The sequence below is a fragment of the Notamacropus eugenii genome, chromosome 6 (assembly GCF_028372415.1).
Source record: "Notamacropus eugenii isolate mMacEug1 chromosome 6, mMacEug1.pri_v2, whole genome shotgun sequence".
Classification (NCBI taxonomy): domain Eukaryota; kingdom Metazoa; phylum Chordata; class Mammalia; order Diprotodontia; family Macropodidae; genus Notamacropus; species Notamacropus eugenii.
In genome coordinates, this window is record NC_092877.1 from 382,428,225 (window position 1) to 382,455,330 (window position 27,106).

General features: G+C 42.6%; 1 protein-coding gene across 1 annotated transcript; it reads right to left on the reverse strand.

The window, feature by feature from the left end:
- Positions 1 to 7,447: 7,447 nt before the first annotated feature.
- On the reverse strand, positions 7,448 to 26,778 carry TMEM207 (transmembrane protein 207). Its single transcript, XM_072621054.1, has 5 exons — positions 26,514 to 26,778; positions 23,158 to 23,195; positions 17,225 to 17,269; positions 16,961 to 17,103; positions 7,448 to 8,646 (listed from the first exon to the last, which is right to left on the reverse strand). The coding sequence occupies exons 1-5, from the start codon at positions 26,586 to 26,588 to the stop codon at positions 8,510 to 8,512; spliced, it is 438 nt and encodes a 145-aa protein (XP_072477155.1). The 5' UTR covers positions 26,589 to 26,778; the 3' UTR covers positions 7,448 to 8,509.
- Positions 26,779 to 27,106: the final 328 nt, after the last annotated feature.

The following is a 27,106-nucleotide window of genomic DNA, read 5'->3' on the forward strand; positions in this document are numbered from 1 at the left end:
ACATGTGTATGCATAAATCTCTCTCTCTCTCTCTCTCTCTCTCTCTCTCTCTCTCTCTCTATGTATGTATACACACACACACACACACACACATATAGTCAGGAAGTATATGAAACACACATTAAATCAGAAAATATGTACACATATGTACATATATGTATATACACAGTATAATCAGGAAATGGTCTTCTTCAGCAACGAAGGACGAACATACATATTGAAAATGCAGAAGGGAGGCTAGCTCTGGGGGACCTGCCCAAGCAGTGAGAATGAGAATGAAGATAAGAATCTTCCCATCTCTAAAGGGCAACCAGAATGACCGTTCCCTTTGGAGGAGATCAACTCTCCACAATCAGGAGCTGATTAGAACGGACTAAGTCACAAGTAGGATACAGTGCCATTGCACATTCCAACATTTTAAAAGCAGTCAGTGATGAACCGCAACAGTATCTTATATTTCTGGGCTCATCCCAATCTCTGGAATCCCATCCTGTGATAAGAATGTACCCTTCTTCATGACCCCTAAGTGCAATAAAATTCATCCCTCCAGTGGGGATCAAGCCACTGGAAACATTTTTTTTTCTCTTAATAGTATTTCATTTTGTTTTTCTTAATTTCATGCAAAGACAGTTTTCAATATTCATTTTTGTAAAATTTTCAGTTTCATATTTTTTTCTATTCCCCTTTGGCTGCCCCTTCCCCAAGATAGCAAGCGATCAATCTGATTAGGCTGTACAGGTACAATGAGAATACATTTTTTTTTAATGGAACACTATTTCTCATTTAGGGAAGGGAATCTATTAACTCACATGAATTCCACAAACAAGAATTAAGTGTACATGAGATTCTGTGCTAGACACGATCCTCCCCCTCAAGATTACATTCTAGCTATTCATGAGTTAAGCTTTGGTGAAGCCAAGCATTCCCAGAGTCTTGTGGAGGAAGATGACATTCCACTCCCTAGAAGGGGTGGGGAACCTTTAGCCTTGAGGCCCCATGTGGACCCCTAGGTCCTCAAGTGCAGGTCCCCCACCCCCAGGCCTATCGAAGACTTGGAGGTAGGAGACAGGATATTGATTATGTAGAAGAAATTGGCTACTGGGCACATGTTTGGTTATCTCCTGGTATTGTCCAAGTCTTCCTTGTCCTCTACACATTTCCATTTCCTCTCACAATTTCTCTTCTCAATGACAACAAATAGAAGATAACTGGCTCAGTCAAGACACACTTTGCACTAGTCTGCACTCAAAGGCTACATCACTTGGTGGGACTTTCTAGAGCTCAGTAAACAGCAGCCAAGCCTCCAAGGGCTCAGGCTCGCCTCTGTGCCCAGGTGAGACAACCCAGGGGGGGTGGGGCAGAGAGAAAGGAAACGGACCAGGATCTGAAATAGAAGGAGAAAGGAAATAGGGATGGGGAAAGCTTGGTGTAGCTGATTTCCCTTCTGCACCTGCTCCTGTCAGAAATGCCTCTCTCAGCACCATCTAGTGGCCACTGATCTTTGCCTTCTGGGTGAATTCATGCTCAACTTGACTTTGGTGTCCCCCATAACAAGCTGAAGGACACCTGCACAAGCAGGTGTCTAACAGCTGCCATGGAAACAGAAGACACAAGGCATCTGATGACAACAAGGCACTTTCTTGTACTTTCTTTGAGAATTTCATTTAGCTAGAAATTATTCTTTGACAAATTGATGAAGGTTTCAAATTGTGTCAGAGCTGGAAAGTACTGAGATGCCAATCTGATCCAACCTTCCAGGGCATTGTGGGGGAAGCTGAGAGATGTCATTGTTAGTTATGCAAGGTACACAGATTACCTGTAGTGCTGACTAGCCAGGTGATTATGGGCAAGTCCCATAATCTCACTGGACCTTACCTTCTTTACCTGTAAAATGGGTATAATTATATTTACAGTATCTACCTCAAGGTGTTCCGATGAGGCTAAAATGAGATAATGCACTTAAAGGGCTCTGAAAACTGGGAGGTACCATAGAAAGACTGGCTATTAATCTAATATCCTCTTTTCCATCCCTCATATTGAAGAACACTGGTGAACTTCCCCTCTCCTACCCCTGTTCCCCTGATGAGTAACTGCTATTTGAAGCTCTGACCATATGCGGTTATATTTCAGGGGTGTCATTTAAAGAATGGTATTTCCAAATCCACAGTGAAGCCAGCCATGTAAAATGCAGGCTTATGCTACGTGTTATTCAAGATTTACCCTCTAAAGCCCCTTTCAACTCTGAAATCCAAGAATCTCCCCAAAGTACTTTCAGATTGCAGCAGTTCCCAGCATGTTCATACGCCCCTTTTTCTATACATGGAAAAATTTAGATCAGTTTCTGTTACCCAAAAAACAATCACCTGGGGGTGAGCATTCTGGTGATGAACTTCACTCAGTCAAAATAATAACAATTCTATTTTACATGGAACCTTGAAACTCATACGACAGCTCTGTGGGCCCTGACCTGCCCCAACCCCTAAATCAAGTCCCTTTGGTGACTCTCTGTTGTCCTTAGGATAAAATATACAATCTCCACTCTGACATTTAAGGCCCTCCACCATATCACACCTACATTGGCATCTTATTATGCCAGTCTTCTTCATGCACTGGCCAACATCATCCAGCAGCCCCTACAACATCCATCTCCCACCACAGTGTCTTTGCCCAGGAGATCCTACCTGTTGGAGGCACATCCTTCTTAACTTCCTCTCCTGGAATACTTAGTTTCCTTCTAAACACAGATAAGTTCCATCTAATGGGAAGCTCTCTCTTTTAGCCTTCTCTTCCACTTGAAATTTGTGTTGTTTGGTACAAACTTTGTTATAATTTCTCTTGGTCCTTATTATATCTCTTGTCCAGTGGATTTTCTCTTCCTTGAGGAGCTTTTATTTTTGTCCTTGAATTTAGAGCCCTGCCACAGTGCTGGGCACAAGATAGGTGTTTATTGATGCCCAAGCCATCACCAAAGCCCCAGTAAGACCCTGTCTTATAGAGTAGGATGGTGAGTCTACCAGATCATGACCCTTTACTCCATCCATAGACAATACCTATGATGTGGTCCAGGGAAAAGAGAACTCTCTGTCAGGATCAGCTGTGAACTAATGAATAACTTTTGGAAATCTTGGTTCGGAATAGAATCCTTCTGATTGTCTTAACTTCAGTTTTCAGCCAAATCTCTTCTTTCATTTTCCTGCGACAGCTTTTCTTTATCTACACATTCTGGGGCTAGGAGAAAACAAAACGAAACAAAACGAAAACACAGGAAAAACTACTTTCCTTTTTTGTTTTGTTTTGTATTGGGGGAAGAATTAGAAACCAGGTAGCCCGAAAGGCACCTACAGCATCTGCTGTTGCCTTTAAGTGCCCAAATAATTAACAGTGCACAGGGTTTTTTTCCTCCCAAAATAATCAGCATAGAAAATTATTTTCTGACTCAGAAACTTTTAGAGTTAACACCAGAAGTCAATAGTAATGTTAGGGAATTACATCAAGAGGGAATGGGGCCCATAGAGGTGGAGTAGTTTGTCCAAGGTCACATAGGTGGGAAGTTACAGAGTTGAGACCACAGACCTTGTATTTCCTGATTTCTTTTGAAAAAAGATTCCTAACCATCTTTTATGAATCACAATATGAAGCCAAAACAATGTTTCTGATGGAAGCTTTCCTTGAGTTGTTCTATCTCTTATCTCTAACATGACACCTTGAGACCAGTGCATAAAAAACTAAATGAACTGGATTCTAGGCAGAGAATTCTTAACCAGATCAAATGCAGAATGCATGAGAACAAATTAGGGATTAGGGTTCATGAGTATAAAAGTACATAAATTAAAAGAAGAAATAATTGTTCTTGGTTTGAAACAGGTCGGCCTCAGTCATGGCAAACACCATCACAACATCCCGATTCCTTGTTCGGAGGTATAGTCTCAGCTCATTTTAAGGTTTAACAGTAAGGAAAGGTGATTCCCACGTTATTGAGGCAGATGGTTTTCACAGAGGTCACTGGCTAAATCTCCTGGTGTATCCCTTCACACATATCCAAGTCACCTCCCCCAAAAGGCACCAACCAAGCAATCTAGTACACTCAGGGGTCATTGAATCTCGGCTTTTGCTGGTCTTTGTTATTTCCCACAATAAACACCAAGAGTAAGTACTTAGCACTTCCAACGCAGGCCCTCAATGTTAACCAGCTACTGCCTTTGAGCATCCCAAGGTAAACCCTGGCTTGCAAAGAAGAAACAGACATGGCCATGATACGGTAACCTCGGTTCTACTTAGCTGATAGAAAAAAATTAAGGCAGCTTGCTCTTGGAGATAAAAGTAAGATACCATTTTCCTAACTGGCAGGAAATAGAGATGCTAACATGCCTCTGAAACAAACAAGACCACTGCAGTGCACTGGGGAAGCAAGGTGACCACCAGGGGTGGGGAAAGTCCGTCCTTGGGAGCCTCCCCAGCCCAGCTGCTCTGCAGAGATAATACATTGGAATTTTCTGGAATCCTGAGTGTGTATGTGTGTGTGTGTGTGTGTGTGTGTGTGTGTGTGTGTGTGTGTGTTTCAGAGTGTCTGGAGCAGGCTGACCAGGAGAAGCTGATGATTTCCTAAATGCACGTGCACTGCACTTGACAAGATCATCTCTTCTGCATTGCCATACTGTGCTGTGTTTGTTTTCTTGATGCCCCAAGAATCCCAACCAAGGTTGGGATCTGAGAATGAGTTGAGCTAACTAGGCTCAACTTTGGGCTGGGAAAAGATGGCCTCTGCCTAGAATTCTTTCAACAAAATCTCTGATTTCTAAATCCAAAGGGCACAATATGCGACAGGCTGCTGTTGAGTGGCTCCACTTCTGTGTTTCTCCCTTTGTAGTCAGTTCTCCACTTGGAGACTCATGCCTTAGATTATGTCCACCCAGAGAGCACCTCTCTGAGCAAACTGTTGTCCTTGTCTCCTTTTCTCCCAGAGCCTCCTTCAGTGGCCCAGATTTTAACCAAAATGTCATGTACAAGGCAAATTCTATTTCAGGGAATTCTACTTATTGAACTGTTCTCAGGGTTATTGAGATTTCATGGAAGGAGTTGTATATTAAAATTGTCCTTTCTCAAGATGTTCTGAAAATGACTGAAAATATGAGGTTAGAGGAAGGAAAGCTTTGAAAAAATCTGGTGTATGAGAAAAAAGAAATGGAATAACAGTGGGAGAAACTTCACTTGGTGGCCCTAGAAGAGACCAGCACTGAGGGCAATAGTATCAATGACAATCACCCATGACCCAGATACAGCACCAGACGGCTTACAAACATTAGCTCAGTGAGCTTCACAGCCACCCCTGCTATGGATGAGTAAAATGAGCTATGGTGAGGCTACATGACTTGCCCATGGACCCACAGTTAGTAAATATTGAAGGAACAGGGTAGGAATTAGAACCTAAGTGGTTTCTGACCCTAAGCTCAACATAGATTGGCAGCTCTAACACTGGCTACTCACACTAGTGAGTGAAAGGGTGGCTCATCTAAATGTAAGCCAGTCGATTCCCTTGGTGACTGTCACTGCTGCTGACTATGAGGAGGATGATGATGTTAAGAATAACTTCCATCTATAGCTCTCCCCTCCCAACAGTTTTGAATAGTGGAGAATCTAAGTATTCTCCTCATAATTTTCCCTGATGAGGACCTTGGAGATCTGAGAGGTGAAATGACTTCTATGGGATTCCACCTTCGACTCTTTTCTGCCAGATGTGCTCTCGCGCCTCTCTTCTCCCAGCTCTCTCCAGGGCTCATCTCAAGGACTAACTCCTCTGCATTCTATATCTTGGAAAGGACTGAAGAGGCCAGAGAATCCATCTGCTTGATTTTGGAGATGAGGAAATGTAGGCCCAGAGACTTGAGTTGCTGCCTATGCTTGCACAACTAGTGCCTGAGGTGGGATTTGAGCCCAAATCTCCCCGTCTCCAAGCCCAGCACTCTGTTCACTACAGCTTGCTGCTTTTTGTCATTCTCCAGAGTTGTTGGTCTCTCCCTCACCCCAATTTGGACCAAATCAATCACCATTTAGTACTTTGTACTATCCTGGATTTCCTGGTGTGTGAACATGTGTCAATCACCCTCGGAAAATGTGGGCTCCTTCAGGGCAAGGATGGTCTCACTTTTGATTTATATCCCTAGGACCCAGCCCAGGGTCTGGTACATAGCAGGCACTTTCCATTAACAGCTGCTCATTACTTGATTCTGGGTTCCCCTTTAAAAATTCAAGTATCTAATGCCTCCCTTTCAGGATTCTGTCATCTCTGAGGCCCTGAGGCCCCTACCCACTCCCAATCAATAATCTGCTGCCTTGAGCCTAATGGAAACTGGCCCAAGGCCAGCTCCCTTCAGAAATCTGGCACTGCTTGGCCCCATGGCCACATTTATTTCAATTTGGCAAATTTCTGACATAGTCATGAATCTGAGTGCTCAGCGATCTTCCCCGCCCTCTGCTGGATATTTGCCGTAATGGCTACCTCTTACATGGAAATAGCCAAAACGAATGACAATGCTTTAACTGAAAGAAAGCTCATGAGATCACAGGTGGCCAGTGGAGCTAGAAGGGCCCTGCTTGAGACATCTAACAAACTCTCACGTTTTCACCTGGGAAATGCAGGCTTAGAGAGATCAAGGGATTTGCCCAAATGGCCCAACTAGAAAATGGCCAACCCGGAAGTCAAATTCAGTGATTCCCAATTAAACATTCTCCCTAGTGTTTTCAGCCCCCATACAACGTGGACCCTGAGTTATCAGGGGAGACTGCCCACAACTCAGAAGATCAGAGGATTATACATGGAGCTTAGTCTGAAAGTAAGACTAACGAAGAGGGAAGGGGCAAAAAAGTGGATTCTAGAGTTGAAAAGTAATCAATAAAGCAACTACTTTCCCAAAGTCTTTCAAAGATTATAACTATACAGTCCGAATGGTTAATTTGCGGACTTTTTTAGACTATCTTCCAAGGACTTAGAACCTCCCAGTGCTAAAACCTCGATGTTTCTTCTCTCTGTCTGAGGAGCAGAGCAATTTTCTCACAGAAATATAGCATGGTAAGTAGTTGTAGTCAAGGAAAGCCCACTGCAGCTGGCTGAAAGCCCCCACCTCCACCCCCACCGAGGGCTGTTCGGCAAGGAAGGGTCTCTAGAGAGACTCCAGAGGGAGAAGAAAAGTGAGGGAGACTTTCTGAGTCTGCTTTCAGGGAAATCTACAAACAGGACACAACGTGTGTCCTCTCAGCCCCATTGCACTGACAGCCAAAGCCTAATGATCCCAGATGTGCCTGGAAGAAGAAAAAGACCCCAGGGGCTCAGGGACAGAGGGCTGCCCTGGCTCTCAGCTAAGTTGTCTCTTGCTCAATTCATGGAAGACCTTTTTTCAAAGCCAAAAGAAGAAAAACAAATATTCTTTTTTGAGTTTCTTATGTGAAGAAACTTTATTACTGATAGGCTCAAATTTGTTAAATTAACAGAATGCTTTATAGTATTGTTTTTTTAGGGGGGGTTAGTCGACCGTACCCTCATGGGACAAGTCTTTCCAACTTTACAGAAAGAGACACTGAGGTACAGGAAGATGTCCCTTGCCAAGAATAACGTCTGAACCAGGAGTAAAACCCCTCCCCTCCCACCCTCTCAGGGTTGCCATGCTTGACTCCAAACTGCTTTTCCAATCTTATTGTACAATTTACTCTTGGATCCAGCTCAACTAGCCTTCTTAGCTATTTTTTCACAGATAATGCTCCACTTCTCATCTCTGTGATTTGCAGAGGCAGTTCCTCCTGCTTCCTCACCTGCATTTCTTGGAATCCTCTCCTGCCCCATCATTTCTGTGTCTACTAATATATGCATATGATCTTCCCCCTGATAGGAAGGAAACTAGAAGGCAGAATAGTCTTACTTTGGTGTTAGCACATTGCCAGGGACTGGGCATCCTTCCTCTCTTTGTCCTCCTCTGGGCCATGTCAGATAAAGAACTACATTTGAAAATGAGACGTGTCCGTGATATCAGTCTCTCATGCAGGCTGCACTAAGAAGTCAGAAAATGGAAGAATGATCTTCCAATGGGCTGGCTGTTGGAGGGAACCTAATGTAGGAAGCAAGGAAGAAGCTGTTTCCACAGCTTGAAGTTATCAGAATTGTGACCTAGCACAGTCAGGTTAAAGGTCAGGAGCTTGTGCTCAGGCTTGACCAGCTGTTTGAGGGAAAGCCTGTCAGAGAACATGAAGTGACACGTCCAGTGAATGGTGTGGTGTGAGTCAAAAATTCCTAACAGTATAAGAAGCTTCCACTGGTCTGAACAAATTGTAATCTTCCTGGAACCTTGCTTGGGGAGCTACCTGTCCATTCAGGGGGAATGAACATAGAAATTAATAAAAGCTTTCCCAATTTCACATCAAGTATTCTTCTTTGTTTAAGGTGAACATGTTTGTCACAGCTGGGGGCTTGTCAGTTGGGCTCGTTTCTCACAATAACGTTTCTCACAGAAAAAGCTCTGGATTATAATCTGCTGGTCTTCTGAACATCTTCATAGGGAGGCGGTGGCCCCAGAGGGACAATACAGGATGGAGGACAGAGCACAAGGGGTGGAGAATGGAGGTCATCACTTGCTGCTGGACCGGTGACTGCTTCTCTGCCTGGAAGAATAAAGATGAAGTGGAGTGACCTTTCTAATCAGCATAAAACAGAACTGCATCATCCACCCATAGCCCATTGAAATCTGCCCCTTTTTGGAGTGATGGGGGAAGAGAAAGTTATACATAGCAATATCTCTCTCTCACACACACAGACACACACACACAGATACACACACACAGACACACACACAAACACAACACACAGACACACATAGACACATACACAGATGCACACAGACACAGACACACACACACACAGACACACACACACACACACCATTACCCTACACATAGCTAGAATAATTTGCTTCCTGGAATGCCACTTCCTCAGCTGGGATGAATGAAATCAGGGGTGACAGGAATTCAGGAAACATTTACAATTTAACAGCCCAAAGTAGAGATCCCATCACCTTTGGTAGCTATAATGTCCCAACAAATGTGAAAACAAAGTACGAATGCAAACGGCTTCATTATGGGAGGCAGAGGTTCAGCCTGGGATTGGTGTCCCTGGCTCCCTGGCTGCTCTTCCTTTGTCTTTTCTTAATTGGTTATTCAATCATTAGTTATAATAAATAGGAGTGATGACTTTCAAGCCCATTCTGATTTTAAAATGTAACCCAAAGGCTCAGCTGAATTCTATATTGAATCTATCCAACTTCAGAATCAACTTTGACTACATTGGGAGGCAGGTGGGGGGATGGAGGTGGGGCACAGTGAGATCAGGATCTCATTCGGCATTATTTTCAATCAAAATTCTTTTCTCCCAGGTCAGAAGATAAGAAAGAGAAAATAGTCTTGGGAAAATACTTTGGAACGGATGCAACCAAAGGAGTTTTTCCCACTTTAGAGTAGCCCTTTTGGGTGATTCTACTTTTATTTCAATGGTGGTGATATTTTGTGACCTTGAGTTTTGTTTTTTAACCACGGTTATGTAAAGCTTTTAAGTTTACACAGCACTTGTTTGTTGTTGTTGTTCTGAAATCAGCAAACAAAATGTAAGGTTTTCCAGAAACAAATAGATAAAGGACAGAAAAGTCATCCAACCCACAAGTATTGATTACGTACACTCTTTGCCCCAGGTACCGTGCTAAGAAAACATCAGGTTGTCGCCACGGTGCGACGATGGTGCAATGACCAGCACAGAGTTAACATTCTAAAAGAGTTCTTTCACTGTTATGGACAGCTGCTTTCAGTTCCACATATAATAAATTCAACATGATAGTTCCAAAACTGTCCTGCTTGCCCTTGTATCTCTGAACTTCATTCTCTTCTTGTCTGTACATTTTTCAAATGCTTTATCCATACCCTGTTTTTTGTTCTTTTTTTTTTTTTGCCACCACTGTCATTAACTCCCTTTTTCTCCCTGACAAATTTAACTCCTTTCCCCCCTTCTCCCCCAAACCCTTTTCTTATAACAAATATGTTCAGTGAAGTAAAACCAAATGACACATTGCCCATGTGAGGAAGCCCATGCCCCATTGGCACTAAGAGGTGAGCATTGCTTCTGCAACAGTCTTGTGGACTGCGCTATTCACAATTCTGAAACCTTCCCCTTCCCATGTTGTAGTTGTAGAAACTCCTCTCCTGGTTCTACCCTCCTCATTCTGCATTCATTCACATCATCCTTCCCAAGTTCTTTTGAGTCCATCCCTTTTAATCTGCATTGTCCTTTGGAAATGATCACTTTACAAAGCCATGCCAGAAACCTACTGAGGATCCATAGTGGTCTTCATCATCTACAACAATAGGTGCAAATATTAGGAGAGACAGTGGCAGACATGGGGACAGTGAATACTTCCTGATGGAATATCTTCCAGAAAAGCCTTTGGCAGGTGACTTTTGAAGACAATCACATACAGCCACAAGGTAGGGATGGAAGGGAATAAGCATTATTTAGTGCTTCTTGAGGGTCAGGCCCAGGGCTAAGCAAATGACAAATACAGACAGTTGTTTGTCTTAATTTACGTAAATTCACATTAGGCAAATTTGTATTACATTAAAATTTATTTTTGTAGGGGTCTGTCCACTTACATAAAGAGAAAACTGTCTGTATAGCATATGATCTTCACAACACCCATGGGAGGTAGGTGATATCAATAGCCTCATTTTAAAAATAAAGAAACTGAGGCAATCAGAAGTTAATGTCTTTCTTAGAGTCATACAGCTAGTAAAAAAACCAGAATTGAACTCAAGTCTTCATGATTCTAAGCCCAGTTCTTCAATCCACTGTACCACCAGCTGCCTCAAGTTGGTGATGATGACCAATGAGGTAGCTATAAAAATTTTTATTTATTTTATTCTTAACTTAAGAAATAAAACAAGACAGTTCCATAACATAGTAGGGGAGAGAGAGTTAGGGGAGAGAGAGAGAGGGAGAGAGAGATGATTGTCCATGAAACTGCAGTCTATTATGTACAATTTGCTATTCCTTTCAAATAAATAATAAATTTATTAAGTACATTTCTCTTTTCATTTTTTTCTTCCTTTTCCTCCTTCCTATCAAGAAATGGCTACCATTAGAGACAAATATGTATATCCATGTAAAATTATTCTACATATACTTCTATGTATCAGTTCTTTCTCTGGAGGCAGATAGCATCTTCCTTCATAGGTCCTTTTCAATTAATTTGGGTATTTACAATAGTGAAAATAACTTGAGGTCCCTTTTAATTCTGTAATTCTGTGAGTCAGTGTTACTTTATGTCACTACCTCCCTTTGGACTCCAGCCAGGACTGCCTATCTATATCTTCTTCTTCAATTTAACAGATATGACTCTACATGATTTTTGGACATGTCCATAAAGAAAATCCATTCATCACAGACTGACACTTGTGTAGTCCTCAGAAGAGGAATATACTGAGGAGGAGGAGGATGATGATGATGGTGGTGATGGTGGTGGTGGTGGTAATAATAGACATTTAGGCTGGGCAAAGCCAAGATGGCAAAGGAGAGGCAGGTACTCTTCAGAACTCTCCCAACATTCCCCTTTAAACAACTTTAAAATAACACTGTGAATTGAATTCTGGATTGGTAGAGCCAAAAAATGGTCAGGATGAAACAATCTTCCAGCACAAGACAAATTATGAGGTCAGCCTGAAAGCTATGTCATGCCGGAGCAGAGGTCAGATCAGAGCGTGTTGTAAGCCTCACCATGGCAACGATAGCAGCAGTGTTGGAGGCAGTTGCAACAGATGCAGAAGCAGTTTCAGGAAATCTCAGCCCATAGACAATAAGGGAGTCAGACAACTAGTCAGAAAAGGATGCAAAAAAGGAAAAAGGACCTACTTATAAAAAAATATTTATAGCAACTCTTTTCCTGGTGGCAAAGAATTGAAAAATGAGGGCATGCCCATCCACTGAGGAGTGGTTGAACAAGTTGTAGTCTATGACTATGATGGAATGCTATTGTGCCATAAGAAATAATGAGCAGAATACTTTCAGAAAAATCTGGAAAGACACCATCTTTTGTTTTCAGAGAAAGCCAATGACATCACAGGGTGTCAATGACATCGTGATATCTTGACTTACGTATGAATTGGATTTAAATGCAGGAGAGTTGTACAAAGTCATCAGCCTCACTCTCTCTTCCAGACTCACTGAACTTCAGTGGCAGGACAAAAGTCAGAACCATCGGAGATGTCCCAGTTCCAGAGTATGGCTTTGGCATCTTTGATGTCTGACCAAGTTCTAAAGAAACACTTCCTTCAACTGCCTTCACGGCCACTGGAACACATTGTTTTCATCTGCCTTTTTTCCTTGGTGAAGTCTTGACATGCTTGGGGTAAACATCCTCCTAATTCACCAGTGGGTTCGAAGACTCTCTTACCCTCAACCTGGTTCAGCCTGTTTGCTTAGATGGAGTATGGGGTATTCAGGATAGCTGACTCCTCTGGTGTGAAGGCTTGTCAAGCCCTTTTCAGGGCTGTTCATCTACATTTTGTATTCACCTGTTACCCAACTCTCATTTGTGGTTCCAAGAAGCTATAGCTTGTGTGCAGCAGCCACACCCAGAAGACTTACATGAACTGATGCAAAATGAAATGAGCAGAACCAGGAAAACATTGTACGCAGTAGCAACAACAGTGGTCAATGATCAGCTGTGAAGGACTTAGATACTCTTGGCAATACAACGATGCAAGACAATTCTGAAGCACTTATGATGAAAAATGCTATTGCCCTGGGAGGGCTGGGAGACTGACAATCTGAATGGAGATCAAAACATACTTTTTAAACTTTATTTTTCTTGCTTTTGTTTTTTGCTACATGACTAATATGGAAATATATTTTGTATGACTTCACATGTGTAATCTATATCAAAGTGTTTGCCTTCTCAAAAGGGTAGAGGGGAAGGAGGGAGAGAATTTTCAATTAAAATTTTTTTAAATGTTATTTTTTAAAGTAATCAATAAAACATATTGGCAAAAATATATATGTGCATATATATGTATATATATATATATATAACTTTAATGTTTGCAGATTGTTATCCATATAGTATCATATTTGATCCTTTCAACACTCTTTTGAAGTGTTATTATCATCCCCATTTTACAGGTGAGGAAAGTAAGGAAACAGAGAAATTAAAGGACTTGCCTAAGGTCATACAATCAGGAGGTGTCCAAGATAGAAACTGAACTCAAACTCTAAGACTTAGTGTATCACCACTTAGTTGACTAGTAGCCGCTTGTCTATCAAGTAAAGCAGGCTAAAATAAGTGCATAGCCTCCTACGGTGAATATCTTGAAGAGACCACATTCATTTGTATGTGTAAGATTATTTTATATATGTAAAGAGAATTGGTCATATGACCAACCTTACAATTCCACATCCATACTTCTGGGAAGCATTATCATTCATATTGAGACATAGGCAAGAGAATGACAAGTTAAGAACTAACAGGAGAGGTTTGGGGTATGGCCAAGCACAGTAACTAGCTCTAAATTCCCAGTTCATTATTCTCCTGAGGACACATCAATGATCAGGTAATGGAGAATTAAGGAAACATGGAACATCTAGATAGTACCCAAAAGGCAATTGGCATGCTTACGCTAACATGAAAATGTATTCAAGGATCATGAGACTCAGAATAAGAAGGGATCTTTGGCTGAGTCCCTTCATTTTTCAGAGGAAACAGAAGTCTAAAGAAGGGAATTGACTAGCCCAAGATCACATAGGACAAAAGCTGAAGAGTCAGGATTTGAGCTTGTAGCCTCTGATTTTGGATCTAGGGATACTGCTATGGCTGCCTCATTACTGGCTAATACTGAGAGCCAAGCCGGGCATCATTTCTTGGCCATGTATTTGTTGATAACTTACTTTTAACTTATGCTGAAGTTACTGTGTTGTCCTTCAGAACAGCCCCAAGTGTATTCAATGGAGAATCAAAGGTGACTGAATGATTGTCTGGATAGGAGGAGTTGGTCCTACTGCCTGGAGCTTCTTGTCACCATTCATTCAGTCAACGATAACGTCCAGGCAATCCAACCTAGATAATTCCTTTTGTTGAGGACATACTTTATTGTTTTTCTCTTCACACCAATTTAGTACCTCTGATTAAACTTACAAGGACACCAAAGTTACAAGGGGGGAAACACAGAAATAAGCAACAACAACAAAAAAATTGAAAAACAAAAAACAAAAACACAAAACGAGATCTGTAGCTTGCAAAATAACCTGATGATGCCACTGATGCCTCTTGTCCACTTGTTTCAAAAGTCTTCCAAAGAAGGACTTGGCTTTCCTTGCAAAGTACAACATGAGGTAAGGTCTGAAAGGTTGTGACAGAGGGAGTATAATATCCACAGTTCTTCTTGGTATCCTGTCCCCAGGACGCAACTTGGATTTTCCTATTTCTGAACTTTGGCTCAGATGGATCTCTTTTAGATGTCTGCTCCCTCCTTTTTGCTTTACCCAAATCTTCACATAAGGAATCCATGTGGGAACTTCCCCACATCTTTTTAATCAGGTTACCAGGTCTATGAGATTTCTTTTAGAAGAATTAATTGTCCATGACTTAGGTATGGATATCCTCACTGGCACATTTGGACCAAAGTTAGGTCAAGTCTTAGTGACTGGGCATGGCTCAAAATGAATCAGTTCGTTAGAAGGCACACCTTGGTATGTTCTAGACAGTGGGTCTTCAGGGACTGGGGCTGCCACCAAAGAATTCTTGACCAATCCTTAGTAAGTGGTTATTTAACCTTTGTTTGAAGATCTCTAATGAGAGGAGATGGGTCACTTCCTTCCCAGAGGTGTCCAAGGTAGAAATTGGTCCCCAAATACCAAAATCAGAAGGTCATACTTTCTTCCATAGTCATTCAGGAGTCAGGGAATGTTTCAGAGTTAAGAAGTCATGAGAGCAGATCCATGGGTCAGGAAGTTACGCAAAGAATATACTTGAGAAGGACCCTATCTCAGCAAAGAGGCTGAACCAGGTTGAGGGTAAGAGACAGACCTCAAACTCATTGGTGAATTGGGGGATGTCAACCCTTGCTCTGACTGTTGGTAAATTCTTCTGACCTCAAGCCTAAGTTTGACTTTCACAATAGGCTTCTTCCCCACTCTTAGTTTTGTATTTTATTACTCAAAATTCTCCTACGTGGCAGACATTCAGAACTTAGAGGATCTTAGCATCACAAATCTTGGCCAAGTAGGGTTCAACTTAGAGGTCATCTTGTCCAACTTTCTCACTTTATAATGGAGTCCCAGAAGTTCAGTGGTCTGCCCAAAGTCACAAAGGCAGTAAGAGGTGGAGCTTAGATTTGAATTCAGGCCATGTGACTCCAAATTCAGCGTTCTACTATTTGAAGAAGTTATCTACATCCCCAATCCCTTGCCCCAGTCTCTTCCTCTCACAGCTAAGCATCTAGTTCCTTCAATTTCTTCTCATATGATATGAACTTGAGACCATCCCAATTCTCATTACTCTCCTCTGTAGTTTAGCTCTCACCATTGGTTCAATCAGTTCTAGCTCAGCTATCTCTCTCATATTTTCATTTCCATTCCCAGGAAAATCACCCCTTATAATTTAGCATGACTCCTATAACATCCCCAAAAGCCCACTAACATTTTCCTTGTCTTTGAAATCAGGGTATTGGACCATGTGGTCAGTGAGTTTCCTCTAAATCTGTGACCCACTGGCCTATGATCTATCATCCCTCCCACCTCTAGGCTCTCTCCTCTTAAGTCTATTCCTTGTATAACTTCCTGAGCTATCTTCCTGACACATGGATCTGCTCCCATGACTTCTTAACTCCAAAACATTCCCTGGCTCCTGAATGACCTTGGAAGAAAGCATGGTCTTTTGATCCTGACATTTGGGGACCTATCTCATCTGGTGCTGGTATTCTTATATAATTCCCCATTTATGTGCTTTGCACCCTGACTTCTCCATTTTTGTCCCAACTTTTCCTATTTCTGGGTCTTTACCTACTCCCTACTCCCCTATGCCTGGAATGGACATCTCCCTACTCCAGCTTCACCTGCCAAAGCCTCTTCCTTCTGTCAAAGTCCAACTCAGAGATAATCTTCTACACAGTATCCCTCAATATTATACCTTAGCCCCTACCTTCAGCTGCCAGCCATCTCAAGTTCTCATCAGGTTTGGTCTCTGATTTTTCCTTTGTAGTTCCCCTATTCCCAACCATTTTGTTCACTTTCATGATTATCAGCACCTTGAGGGGACTGAACCCAGGCCCTATCCATCTTTGTCCTTATGATAGTTCACATGGCACCTTCCTCAGAGCAGGCAGTTAATTATCTTTAGTGAAATGAATTGAAATGCCATGCCAGGCCTCTCATTAGTGGTAGGTTTCCAGAACATTAAGCATTTTTAAATGGTGCCTAAATTGATATATTGTGAGGCCTTTGGTAAATAGATCTAGTGGGGGAGAATGAAAGAATATTGGGTTGGGAGAGCAGGAGACTAGGCCTGAGTCTTCCCTCAGCCATTTACTCAGTACCAGAACACTAAGGAGAGTAGAGTAGCCTTAGGAAAATCATTTCACTGGACAGGGCCTTAGTTTCTTCATCTGAAAATGAGGTTAGACTCAATAATCTCTAAAGTCCAGAATGCAATGTAAAGTAGCTGCCCATGAGGGAAACTCTGGGCCCTCTCCCTCCAGGAGACAGAAGCTGGGTGTCTATTATGGAAAATGACACCTCTCTGCTCATCTTTCTGATCCCCCAATTATGTCCTCTTCAGATAATCCTTTAGGAATAAACCTCTTGTTCCATAGGCCTATGGGAAATCACATCATTTCCCCCAGTGCCCCAACAGTGGCCAAATCAAAGAAAAGAAGCCTCAAGACACACCAGAAATAGACTCGATATCACTGACAGCAAACACTGCCACAGTGCGCCCAGGGAGACAGGGGTGAGACCTCTTCAGCCAACACTGGAGGCAGGCCAGGACCATGCAGCATATGATGGCAATCACGGTGATTAGCATGAAGCACCTGAAACCAAAGCGAGCACAGGAGAGTATTGGGGAGAGAGCAGCTGAAAGTTCTCAAAAAAACAACCCAGTTCCATCTGTCACCCCATGCTTCTGAAGCTCTGGCCAGAGAGTGTCCTTACCAGATGTACCAGTCACTGAGGGGTTGTTCATCTTGGCCCACACAGCTGTTAAAACAAGAAGAGGGGGTTCAGATTGAGACTGGCAGCAGTGAGGACTGAATGACAAAGGTGCTATCCCTGGCCATAATCTCAGCTTCAGAGCAAGAAGGGTGGCTGCTTAGAAGGTAACTCGCCTGACCTCTCCTTTTACAAATAAGAAAACTGAGGCAAAGAGCAGAGAAGGTCACAAGGTCACATGGACAATAAATGGGGAGCCAGAGTTTCATGAGATCTTAGATTTTGAGCTGGTCAAATCCTTAGAAGCCATCACTTCAACTTGCTCACATTCCAAATGAAGAGACTGGGACTCTTCTGGGGAGGTGAACATAGATTTGCCCAAGGAGACATAGAGCAAATGGTAGGACCTGAATTTAATGTCAGGTAATCTAACTTCACTTTCCCCACAATATTTGCATTGGTCATGCACTACTCCTAGACCTTCTGCATCCTAACGGTAACTGCTGGTAATGACTGTGTCCTTTATATGCTCAAAGACACACACAAAAAATGCTTATGTTCAAGGAGCTTGCATTCTAAATAGGGAGACAGCAAAGATTTACTATGTTATGAATAATGGGACTTTCCTTTGTATCTTATTATTTATAGACATATACTATGTTATGACATATTAATGGTAAAGAAAAATAGACATCTTAGGTAGTGGTGGGATTTCTTTCCTTATCACCGAGCCATATGCTTACCCAGCCTGAAATCCCAAGGCCTGACCAACATTGCTTTGTTAATTGTCCTGTCTTACCAAATTTATGATTTGTTCAACTAGGAGAGTTCCTTTCTCACAGCAAAATGTATTTAAGCCAGAATATTTCTGCACTGGGTAGCCAGAACATTTCTGGCTCCGTAATGCATTATGTTACTGTTATCTTTAATAGGGAACTGATTAATTAATTAATGAAATCATAAAATGTATGCATTTAGCCTGTTGCCTTTTCTTAACAAAGTTTTCAGGTCAACACAATAAAGTAGTCAAGACATGATGAGGGCCTCAGTGTGGGTGGTAGTGAGATGAGTAAAGAAAAGACACTAACAGACATGTTGTGGAGATAGAAATGACATGAAATGGTGACTGGAGTGATCAGTGATCTCTGCTGGTGGCTTATCTTTGAAGGAAATAGTAGGTAGGTCCGCCCTCATATATAGCCGCGGTCCGCTATTCTAAAATTAGAACGGTATTCCTTCGACTCTTAAAGGCTTTCTAATGGCCATGGAGGATGAAAATTACATGGGAAATCTCTTGGAGCTGTCTCTTTGGGTCAAATGCAGAATAACAAATCATTTCTTAGTTTATCTTGGTGACAATTTCCTCTTTTGAAAAGTGGAGAAACCTGTGAGTCAAATTTCTGAACCTGTTTCTCTCCTACCGAGAAGAAGAGGCTGCTGGGTTGTAAATGAAAGGAACCCCAGGGGACAGAGCCATTTTTATTGTTGTTCAGCTGCGTCTGACTCTTCATGATCCTGTTTTGAGGTTTTCTGGGCAAAGACACCAGAGTGGTTTGTCATTTTCTTCTCCAGCTCATTTTATACGTTAAGAAGTGACTCAAACAGTGTTAAGTGACTTGGCCAGGGTCTCACAGTTAGTGAATGTATGAAGATAGATTTGAACTTGTTAATATGAGTCTTTCTGACTCCATGCTCAGTGCTCTATACACTGTGCGTCCTAACTGTCCCAGTGCTGCCATAGAAAAGAAAACTAGGTATGGTTTCTCATGTGGTCTGGAGATGAGGAGGGCAGATACCCCAAAATCTAACAACAGCAGCAAAGCCTAATGGCTTAGAAGGAGCCACTCTAGAAAGGAAGTTACCCCAGAAAAGATGTGAAACAGAAGCAGCTCTGATGAAGGGGAAGGGTAGGGAGTTGTAGAGGGCAGAAGAGTCAAAATACTTCTGTGTGCTCCTGAACCTGATTAAAATATAGTTGGAAATGTTTCACAAAATAAATAAAAGGCAATTCAGCATAGATGACATTAATATGTGATTTTCTAAGTCAAAGATGCCCAGATCCTTACATAGGGTTTAATCGACCTGTTCCTATTTGAATTTTATGTGACTAAAGACACAAATGTGGATGCACAGGGAGCTCACCAAGCAGTTTCAATTAAAAAAAAAAAAGATGGAAGTGAGGGAAAGTAACAGAGATGGGATCCCAAATGTCCTGTGATCTTTAAAGCATAGTCTAAGGAGTGTTGAAGCTATGAAGGAAAATGAAAGACAGTAAAAAGAGGGGTTGGATTCTTTGTCCTTCTGCTTTACTTTCACAGGAAAAAAGAAGTAGAAGGTTAAAGGTCACCGCTTGGGCTGGTTGGGCTAGACAGAATGAGAATGGCTTACAATGGAGAGAAACCAACAAATAAATAAATAAGCCTCTAAGTTTGCTTCTTTTCTCTTCTAAGGAGAATCATCTCTGGGCAGGAATGGACAGAATCAAAATAACCAGTAGAAAAATCAAACTCAAGCGAAGCAAGGAGGCAGTAGGCACTTGGACCAAGGCTTTCTTAGTGAATTCCGAATACCAGGTCCAATGCATTGTTCTCAGGGAATTATCAGAACTGTATGATAGACTCAAATATCAAGAGAGTTTTGTCAGGCAGGAACATTGGGCTGAACCTAGCAGCAATAATAATGATATTTTATAAGATTCAAAGTAGAATTGTACATTTGGGTTCAGAAAATCAAGATCATTAGTACAGGATGGAGTTCAATGAAATGTATCTAGGCAGGAGTTTGAAAAATAGCTTGGGGTTTTAGTGGTTTGAAAGATCAAGACTTGGCAAGAGGGTGATCTGTCCATCAAGGAAATTATTATGCTCTTAGGGAGGTTTAAGAAAAACCTCATGTCCTAGTGACAGCCATATTCTACTATGCTCTGGTCAAGATAAATTGGGAATATTGTCTCCAATTCTGTTTGCCACACCATAATAAGCTGAGAATGTCTAGAGGAGGCTTCCTCTGGATGAGGAAAGGCCTCAATATGATGTCTTGTTGACACAGGAGGAACTAGAGATGTTTAGTCGAGACAAGAGAAGACTCACTGGCGATATAATGGCCATCTTCAAAGATATGAAGGACTGAGATCTGGAGGAGGGACAAGGCAAAAGAAGAAGCCTTTATCCAGGGTCTACCATGTGAGTGCCAGACAGTATGGTAAGTGTCTTACAAATACCATGTCATTTAAGGGAGAACTCACACAGAGGATTTAGGTTCATCATTTTAGGCCCCTAAAGGCAGATCTGGGACCAACGGGTAGGAATTGCAAAGAACAATTAGGCTGGACTGCGGGAAAGCTGCCTCAATGAGCAGAGCTGTCCATGAGGCTGTCTTGGGGGGGGGGGGGGAAGGGGGGGCCCGCATTTTCTCACTGAGGGCTTCCAGTTCAGGCCATTGGTCACCTCTTGGGGATAGGGCAAGCTAAAGGAAAATGTGTCAAGGACAGTTTGGACAAGCCAGTCTCTGAACCTGCCCACTCAAAGACTCTTGATCAATGTGATTCTTCTAGACTAGTCTGCCATTAAATACAAGTCATACTGGATGAAGTCAGAGCTTAAACCCTCATCAGCTCACTCTAGCTATCCATTAACCCCCCAAAAATATTAGCAGGGATAGGAAAGACACAGGACAGGTACTGGGAATGGGGCAGGGGAGAACATACAAAAGGGGAAGATAAGGACATTGAGGCTAAGGGAGAAGGAAAAGGCTGCTTCACCATCTCCCCCAAGGTTGGCCCTTGATTCTCCCTTTGTCCTGTTCATCTCATCGACTTAAGATAATGTGATCATCAATAGGTTTGTATCCCTTACCAACATGAGAGTTTGTCTGTGCAGATAAAACAGACCTAAGTGAGCTGGTCAAGTCAGGCAAAATATTCAGAACCTTTTCTGGGGGAAGAGGGAGTACAGGAGGGGTCTATCACAGACATCTTCAGATTTCCTGAGGCTCAGTTCCTACAAGAGGGGATTGGTTGTTATATGGCTTTTTCTCCCAGGTCTATAGCACAGTGATCTGTGTAGAGGAAGTAAACACTAAGGGAATATGATTATCCACAATTTCATCCCACGTTCAGGAGATGGGTCTGGCTGACTTGTGACATTCTGGGCTTCTTCATTTCCTTTCTGAACTCTTAGAGGGCTAGAATAATGTTCTTCAAGCCTTCTTTCTCTTTTTAAACTATTATTAAAATAACACTTGATATTTTTCATCTTCAGAGTATTCAGAAATGTCAAATGATTCATTTGCTTCCCTGAGGAGGAAGTAGGTCATTTTTAATACTCTACCCACATAAAATGACTTCTAATGTTTGCAGAGTCCCTTCTGTTCAACTTAGGAATTTTACCCCAAACAACACACGAAGGGTCAGTCAATCAAGTACTTATGAAGCATCTCCAAAGTTGGTGACTCTACTGCCTATTGGAAAGACAGATGGATTTGGAGGGTGCTGGTCTGAGTTCAAATATCACCTCTGATTCTTCCTAGCTATGTGATTTTGGAAAGCTCATTTGCTCCCTGAGTCTCAGTTTCCTTACCTGTAAGATGAAGGCACTGGATCTGAAAATCTCGAATGTCCCCTCCATCTCTAAAACTTTTGACCATCAATCTGAAGCTAAGTGATAGGACTGAATCTCAAAACTCTCCTCTCCCCCTGCCCACTGTGTCCTTTTCCAGGGCAACATGGGTAAACCCTGCCTTTTCATTTCCCCATTTTCCCAATTTCCATTTACTTCCTCCTCAGTCAAAACTTCCCTGGCCTCAACCCACTCCCTTCTGGGCTTATTTATCTTTCTCTAGAAAATGGTCTGATGGGCTATCCTTCATGGGTTCATTAATTTAAAAAAAAAACTTGAATAATTACATATCAATATAATTTGTTTCCTTTGTAATCCTATGCATTTTGTATGCCCTTGAAAAAATAAACACCATTCTGAGGAGGACTCCATAAGTTCCACTAGATTGCAAGAGGAGTCCAGGACACATGAGTCCTGGGACAAGTCATGGGTGGGGAACCTGTGGCCGGGAGGCCACATGTGGCCCTCTAGGTGCCCAAGTGCAGTCCTTTGACTCAATCCAAACTTCACAGAACAATTTCCCTTCATAAAATGATTTGTTCTGCAAAACTTAGAACCAGTCAAAAGGCTGCACCCGAGGACCTAGAAGGTCACATGTGGCTTCGAGGTGGAAGTTTCTCCACCCCTACTGGACCAAGTGTAGACCTGACCTTGGTAACACCGACCTAACCTAAACTGGATTTGGCTACCATACCTTGCCATCATGTTTACAAAGCTGCCTTCTCTTTGTTTTGACTTCTAATCACACAGAGTTCAGTTTTGCTAGGGTGCCTCCCCGCCTTGGGGTTATGTCCTGGTCTGTAAGGCCTTGATGAGATGCTACAAGTCTCCCTGAAGCCAGTGGGGTCTGTGGATAAACTGCTGAATCAGCTATTGATTGGCCGGTGCTCCTGCCCACTCCTCAGGTCATTATTAAAATAACTCAGATCCCACCCCACTTTGTACGAATCACACAGGTAACAGACACCATCCATGGGATGGTTCCAAGAAAATGATTGAGATGGCTCCTCTGCTCTCTGCTTCGTTCTGCAGGTGTCCAGGATTTCCTCTTTTCACAAAATGCCCTTGGCACCTGACCCAAGGGCCTGTCATCCTGGATAGACTCGCAACATCTGTCTGCCTGTTGGTTACTCAGGTTGACCTAAATCTCCCCCACCCCCTTAAAATCCTATTTGCATTCTTAAATAATTAATTAGGCTTTCTCCTAGTGATTCTATTATTAGGTTTTGACTAATCCAGGATTTCTTCAAGGCTCCACCAATGGCTTTGATCCTTTGACATTTTGAATGCCAAATGAAAGCCGTCTTGTTATTTACTTACATTTCATTTTCTTCACAGGTCGGGTCTGGGCTCACTGGCTGAAACAGAGATTTATAACAATAAACACTGAGCATCTTATCAGCCTAATCCTCTTTTTCCAAATGGTGTCTGGAGACAAATGTGGGCTTATTGGGCTTCCTTTGTTTTTTAATTAAAAGCTCTGGAGGAGCAGAGCACTTTGAAAGGGAGTGGAATTCCAAATGAAGTACTGTCTCTGGTTATTTCCTACTGGTACTGGTATTGAACCAGGAAGGGATGTCTTATTTCCCGCTGAATTCCCATTTCCCTCTTTCCCCCATGTACAGGCTGGGGAGTGGGAGCTGGTTGAAAAGTCTTTTCTTGCTCCAGATGGAATTTGCCCTTATACATGAGTTCGAAGTACAAGGATGGTGGTGGTGATGGTGGCATATTACAATCCTTTCTGTTTCATGGGTTGATTTTCCAATTTTTTTGAAGGATTTTGTGGCAATTATTTGTTATTTGACCTCTATTTGCCTCACTTTCCTCAATAGTAAACTAGAGATAAAAACACCTACTTCACAATGTTGTTGTGAGGATCAAATGCTATAATGATCATAAAGCTCTTGGCCAATCCACTGTTTAAATTCAGTGTTTCAGAGGATCCTACACAGAGCATTGGAATGGGACTCAGGAAATCTTGAGTCCAAGGCCATCATCTGACAGATGAGTACACTATAGAGAATGGTCTTGCTTATGGCCATCCAGGTCATGCAAGTGACTAGCCCAGGACTAGTCACCAAGTCCTCTGTTTCCCAATCCTTGGGGAGTTCTTCCCATTTTTCATTTCACCATGCCTAGAAACATGGGCAAATGACCTTTTCCTCAACAGGCATCAAGTGTTTGCACTATGGAATGAACCTCCCCCAGCCCACCTATGGAAAAACCTCTGACTTCAAAGAGTTTCTATTTAAAAGAGGGAGACAAGTACTTATCGAAGTATGTTCAGCCTGCCTTCCTTTCACGAGACTCTCTGGGCACTGTTCATCAGATGTCCTTGAGAGCTGAAAGCCAAATCAAATCATACCTTCTGGATTTCAGAATCTAACCCAAATCAGATTGCATCCAGTTTTGTAAAAGGTCTCCACTGCCAGGCAGTACTGCAAAGTAACCATCTTCAGAACTGTAACTAGCATAGGTGACCCAGGACTTTGCCTGGTATTAAAAATATTGTTTGGTATTGTTTGGGAGTTGTGATGGAAGTACTCTCCCTCTACAGAAACCGATGTCTCAACACTATATTTAGAGATCCCCCTCTAGTCCACCCTTCATGGAATATAACTACTTCCAGACTAAAACCCTGGCTCCCTCTCCAGTTCCATCACAGTCCTAGTCTAAGCCCTCCATGTGTGACTGCCCTGGAAAATGCTATTACCATATCTCCCCACCCCACCCCCTTATCCTCTGTCCAGCTGGCTTTGGCATTGCCGTAGGCATAGCTCATAGCATTTCTGGTTACACCAGTTTGTCCTCCCTGGATGCCCACTTTGAGACAGGATATTTAGCTCCCTTTGGGGAGGTCTTTGCTTGAGCTGAAGTGTTTGATTGGTTCTACTAGAGAAGGACCACCAGTGACAGTTGGCTCACGGAATTGATGAGAGTCACATGTGAGCTAACATTGAAGCCTAGGAGTGCCCTCTTCAATTTCCGTGTGGTGTGGAAGCTGCTCTGTACACAGTCCTAAGGGGTTCTCTCCATGCCTATCACCAATCCCTTGGCATCTCTGATTTCCTCCACAAGTATCTCACAGCACAGAGATCTGTGGGGGTGCAGATGGAGAACTGAATCAGTCATCAGAGGGCCTGGTAATGAACACTTTATAAGCAGAGAAAATGAGTTACCTTCCATTTTGTTCAACCATCACAAGTCAGTTTGCATACTAATCGAGATGAAAATGAACCTGCAAATGTTATCTATACTGAGATTTATTTATGAACTAAATTCATCATTGGGGATCAAGTTGAACTGAGAGGACCACCAAGTATCAGGGTTCTCTCTCACCTATACAACCTGTTCTGACTGACACATGTTACAGAGGTGAGCAATGTCCACTCCTATGCTATTAGGGGGCCTCTGATGATCCACTGAGAAGCCAGCAAACCTCCTGGACACTCTCAGCTTTAGGAAGGGCGATACTGGCAGGCAATTTGGAAGTGGCTCCATTTATCTGGTGTTTTGGTTCAGCTATTTAGGTGTGGAGATGCAGATATTTATCAGGATGATTTCTTCCTTCCTTCCTTCCTTCCTTCCTTCCTTCCTTCCTTCCTTCCTTCCTTCCTTCCTTCCTTCCTTCCTTCCTTCCTCCCTCCCTTCTTTCCTTCCTTCTCCCTGTCTGTCTGTCTCTTTCTCTCTCTCTGTTTCTCTCTTTGTCTCTGTCTCTATCTCTCTCTCTGTTTGTCTCTCATCTCTGTCTCTGTCTCTGTCTCTCTGTCTCTCTCTCCCTCCCCTATTCCTGGTACCTACTTCAGTGCCTAGCATAGATGTTTTTAATCTGCAGGCTGATTGATTGATTGATAGATAAGTGGAACCAGAGGGAATATTCAGAAAGAGAACAGTTCTTCATGTATAGCTGGGGATGGCATTTCAAGTTTCTAAACTCACAGGATTTGAAATAATTTTAGCGCTAGGAAGTGCCTTAGAGGAATTCAATTTGCTCATTTTCCAGATGAGGAAATGGAGGCACTAGCTATGAAGTGTGACAAGCTTCTTTTCCTCTCTGGGCCTCCATTTCCTTATCTGTATGAAGGTTTTCGGTTACACAGACTCCTATGTCTCTCCCAGCTCTAAGGCTGGGATTTTATGATCCTATGAATTGTCCCAGTTGGAATGTGGCTCTTCCCCTCAAATTCCAAATCAAGAGAAGAAACTTCACATGTCAGTGTTGGAAAGGAATCTAGAAGTCATCTAATACCCCTCCCTCTCAATTTACAAAGGAGGAAACTGAGGTGCAGAGACCCCACATGACTTTCTTAAAATCCTAGAGATGGAAGAAGTGGGATGTAACCCAGATCCTCTTCTCTCTCTCTCTCTTTCACCATCCTATTCACATTACATTTTAGACTTAAGAGGCTGATCCCATGAATGAGTTGATTAAAAAAAAAGTCCCCGGCATTTAATCAGAGAGATGTAATTTTATTTCTAAAGGAACAGAGTTAATGAAAGAGGAGGTGGGACAGAGAAGTGATATGGTTGGAATAGATACATATTTCATGTTTCTTTCCTTTGCCAGCTAAAGCAGAAATGCCTAACAAGGCACTGTTGAAAATTAAATTATTCAGAGGACAAACAAGATAAACCTTACCTGACGCCAAAGTCTATACCCAGAGGAAAGATTGTACCTGGAGGAGCATCAAGACCCCGGCTGCAGTCCTGGAGAGCAGTGAGGTGAGACATGCCCCTTTGGGTGGCCACATTCTGATCAAGGAAGGTGCTGGGCTAGCTGGCTGCTTGGTGGTCGAGCGTGTCTTCCTGGGCTTCAGAACTCAGGTGTTGCCCTCTGGATCATGCCCTGTGCATGGCATGTGTTAATGATCTCTGCTTGTGACTGGCAAATTATGTGGTTGGGGAAAGAATGCTAGCTGCCCGCACACACTCCAGTAGGCACTGGAGTCCAAGGAATTCTCATGGAAAAGTCAAGCCCTTGGCCATGTGGCGGCTGGCCCTTTGCTGCAGGGGATTGTGAAAGGTGGCATCCAAAGGCCACCGCATGAGTGGCTATGCCCTTTATTCATTGACCCTGCTCTCTTTCCAGTGGCATCTCTGTTTGATTCTGTTCTCAGTTAGGATGCTTTCACTGTCCCCTCAAGCTGCCTTGGCTGTGCAGTAGACATGGAATCAGGAGAGGAATTCAAATTCCCCATCGATACCTACTGACTGTGTGACCTTGGGCACATTACTTATCTTCCTAGACTCAGTTTTGTCTCCTATAAAA

Excerpts from the sequence above, each read along its gene's own strand:
- TMEM207 (XM_072621054.1), bottom strand. The coding sequence starts at position 26,588 with ATGTGGCCACCCAAAGGGGCATGTCTCACCTCACTGCTCTCCAGGACT. Across the intron at positions 23,196-26,513 it reads GGGTCTTGATGCTCCTCCAG|CCAGTGAGCCCAGACCCGAC; the intron begins GTACAATCTTTC and ends TCTCTGTTTCAG. Across the intron at positions 17,270-23,157 it reads ACCTGTGAAGAAAATGAAAT|CTGTGTGGGCCAAGATGAAC; the intron begins GTAAGTAAATAA and ends TTGTTTTAACAG.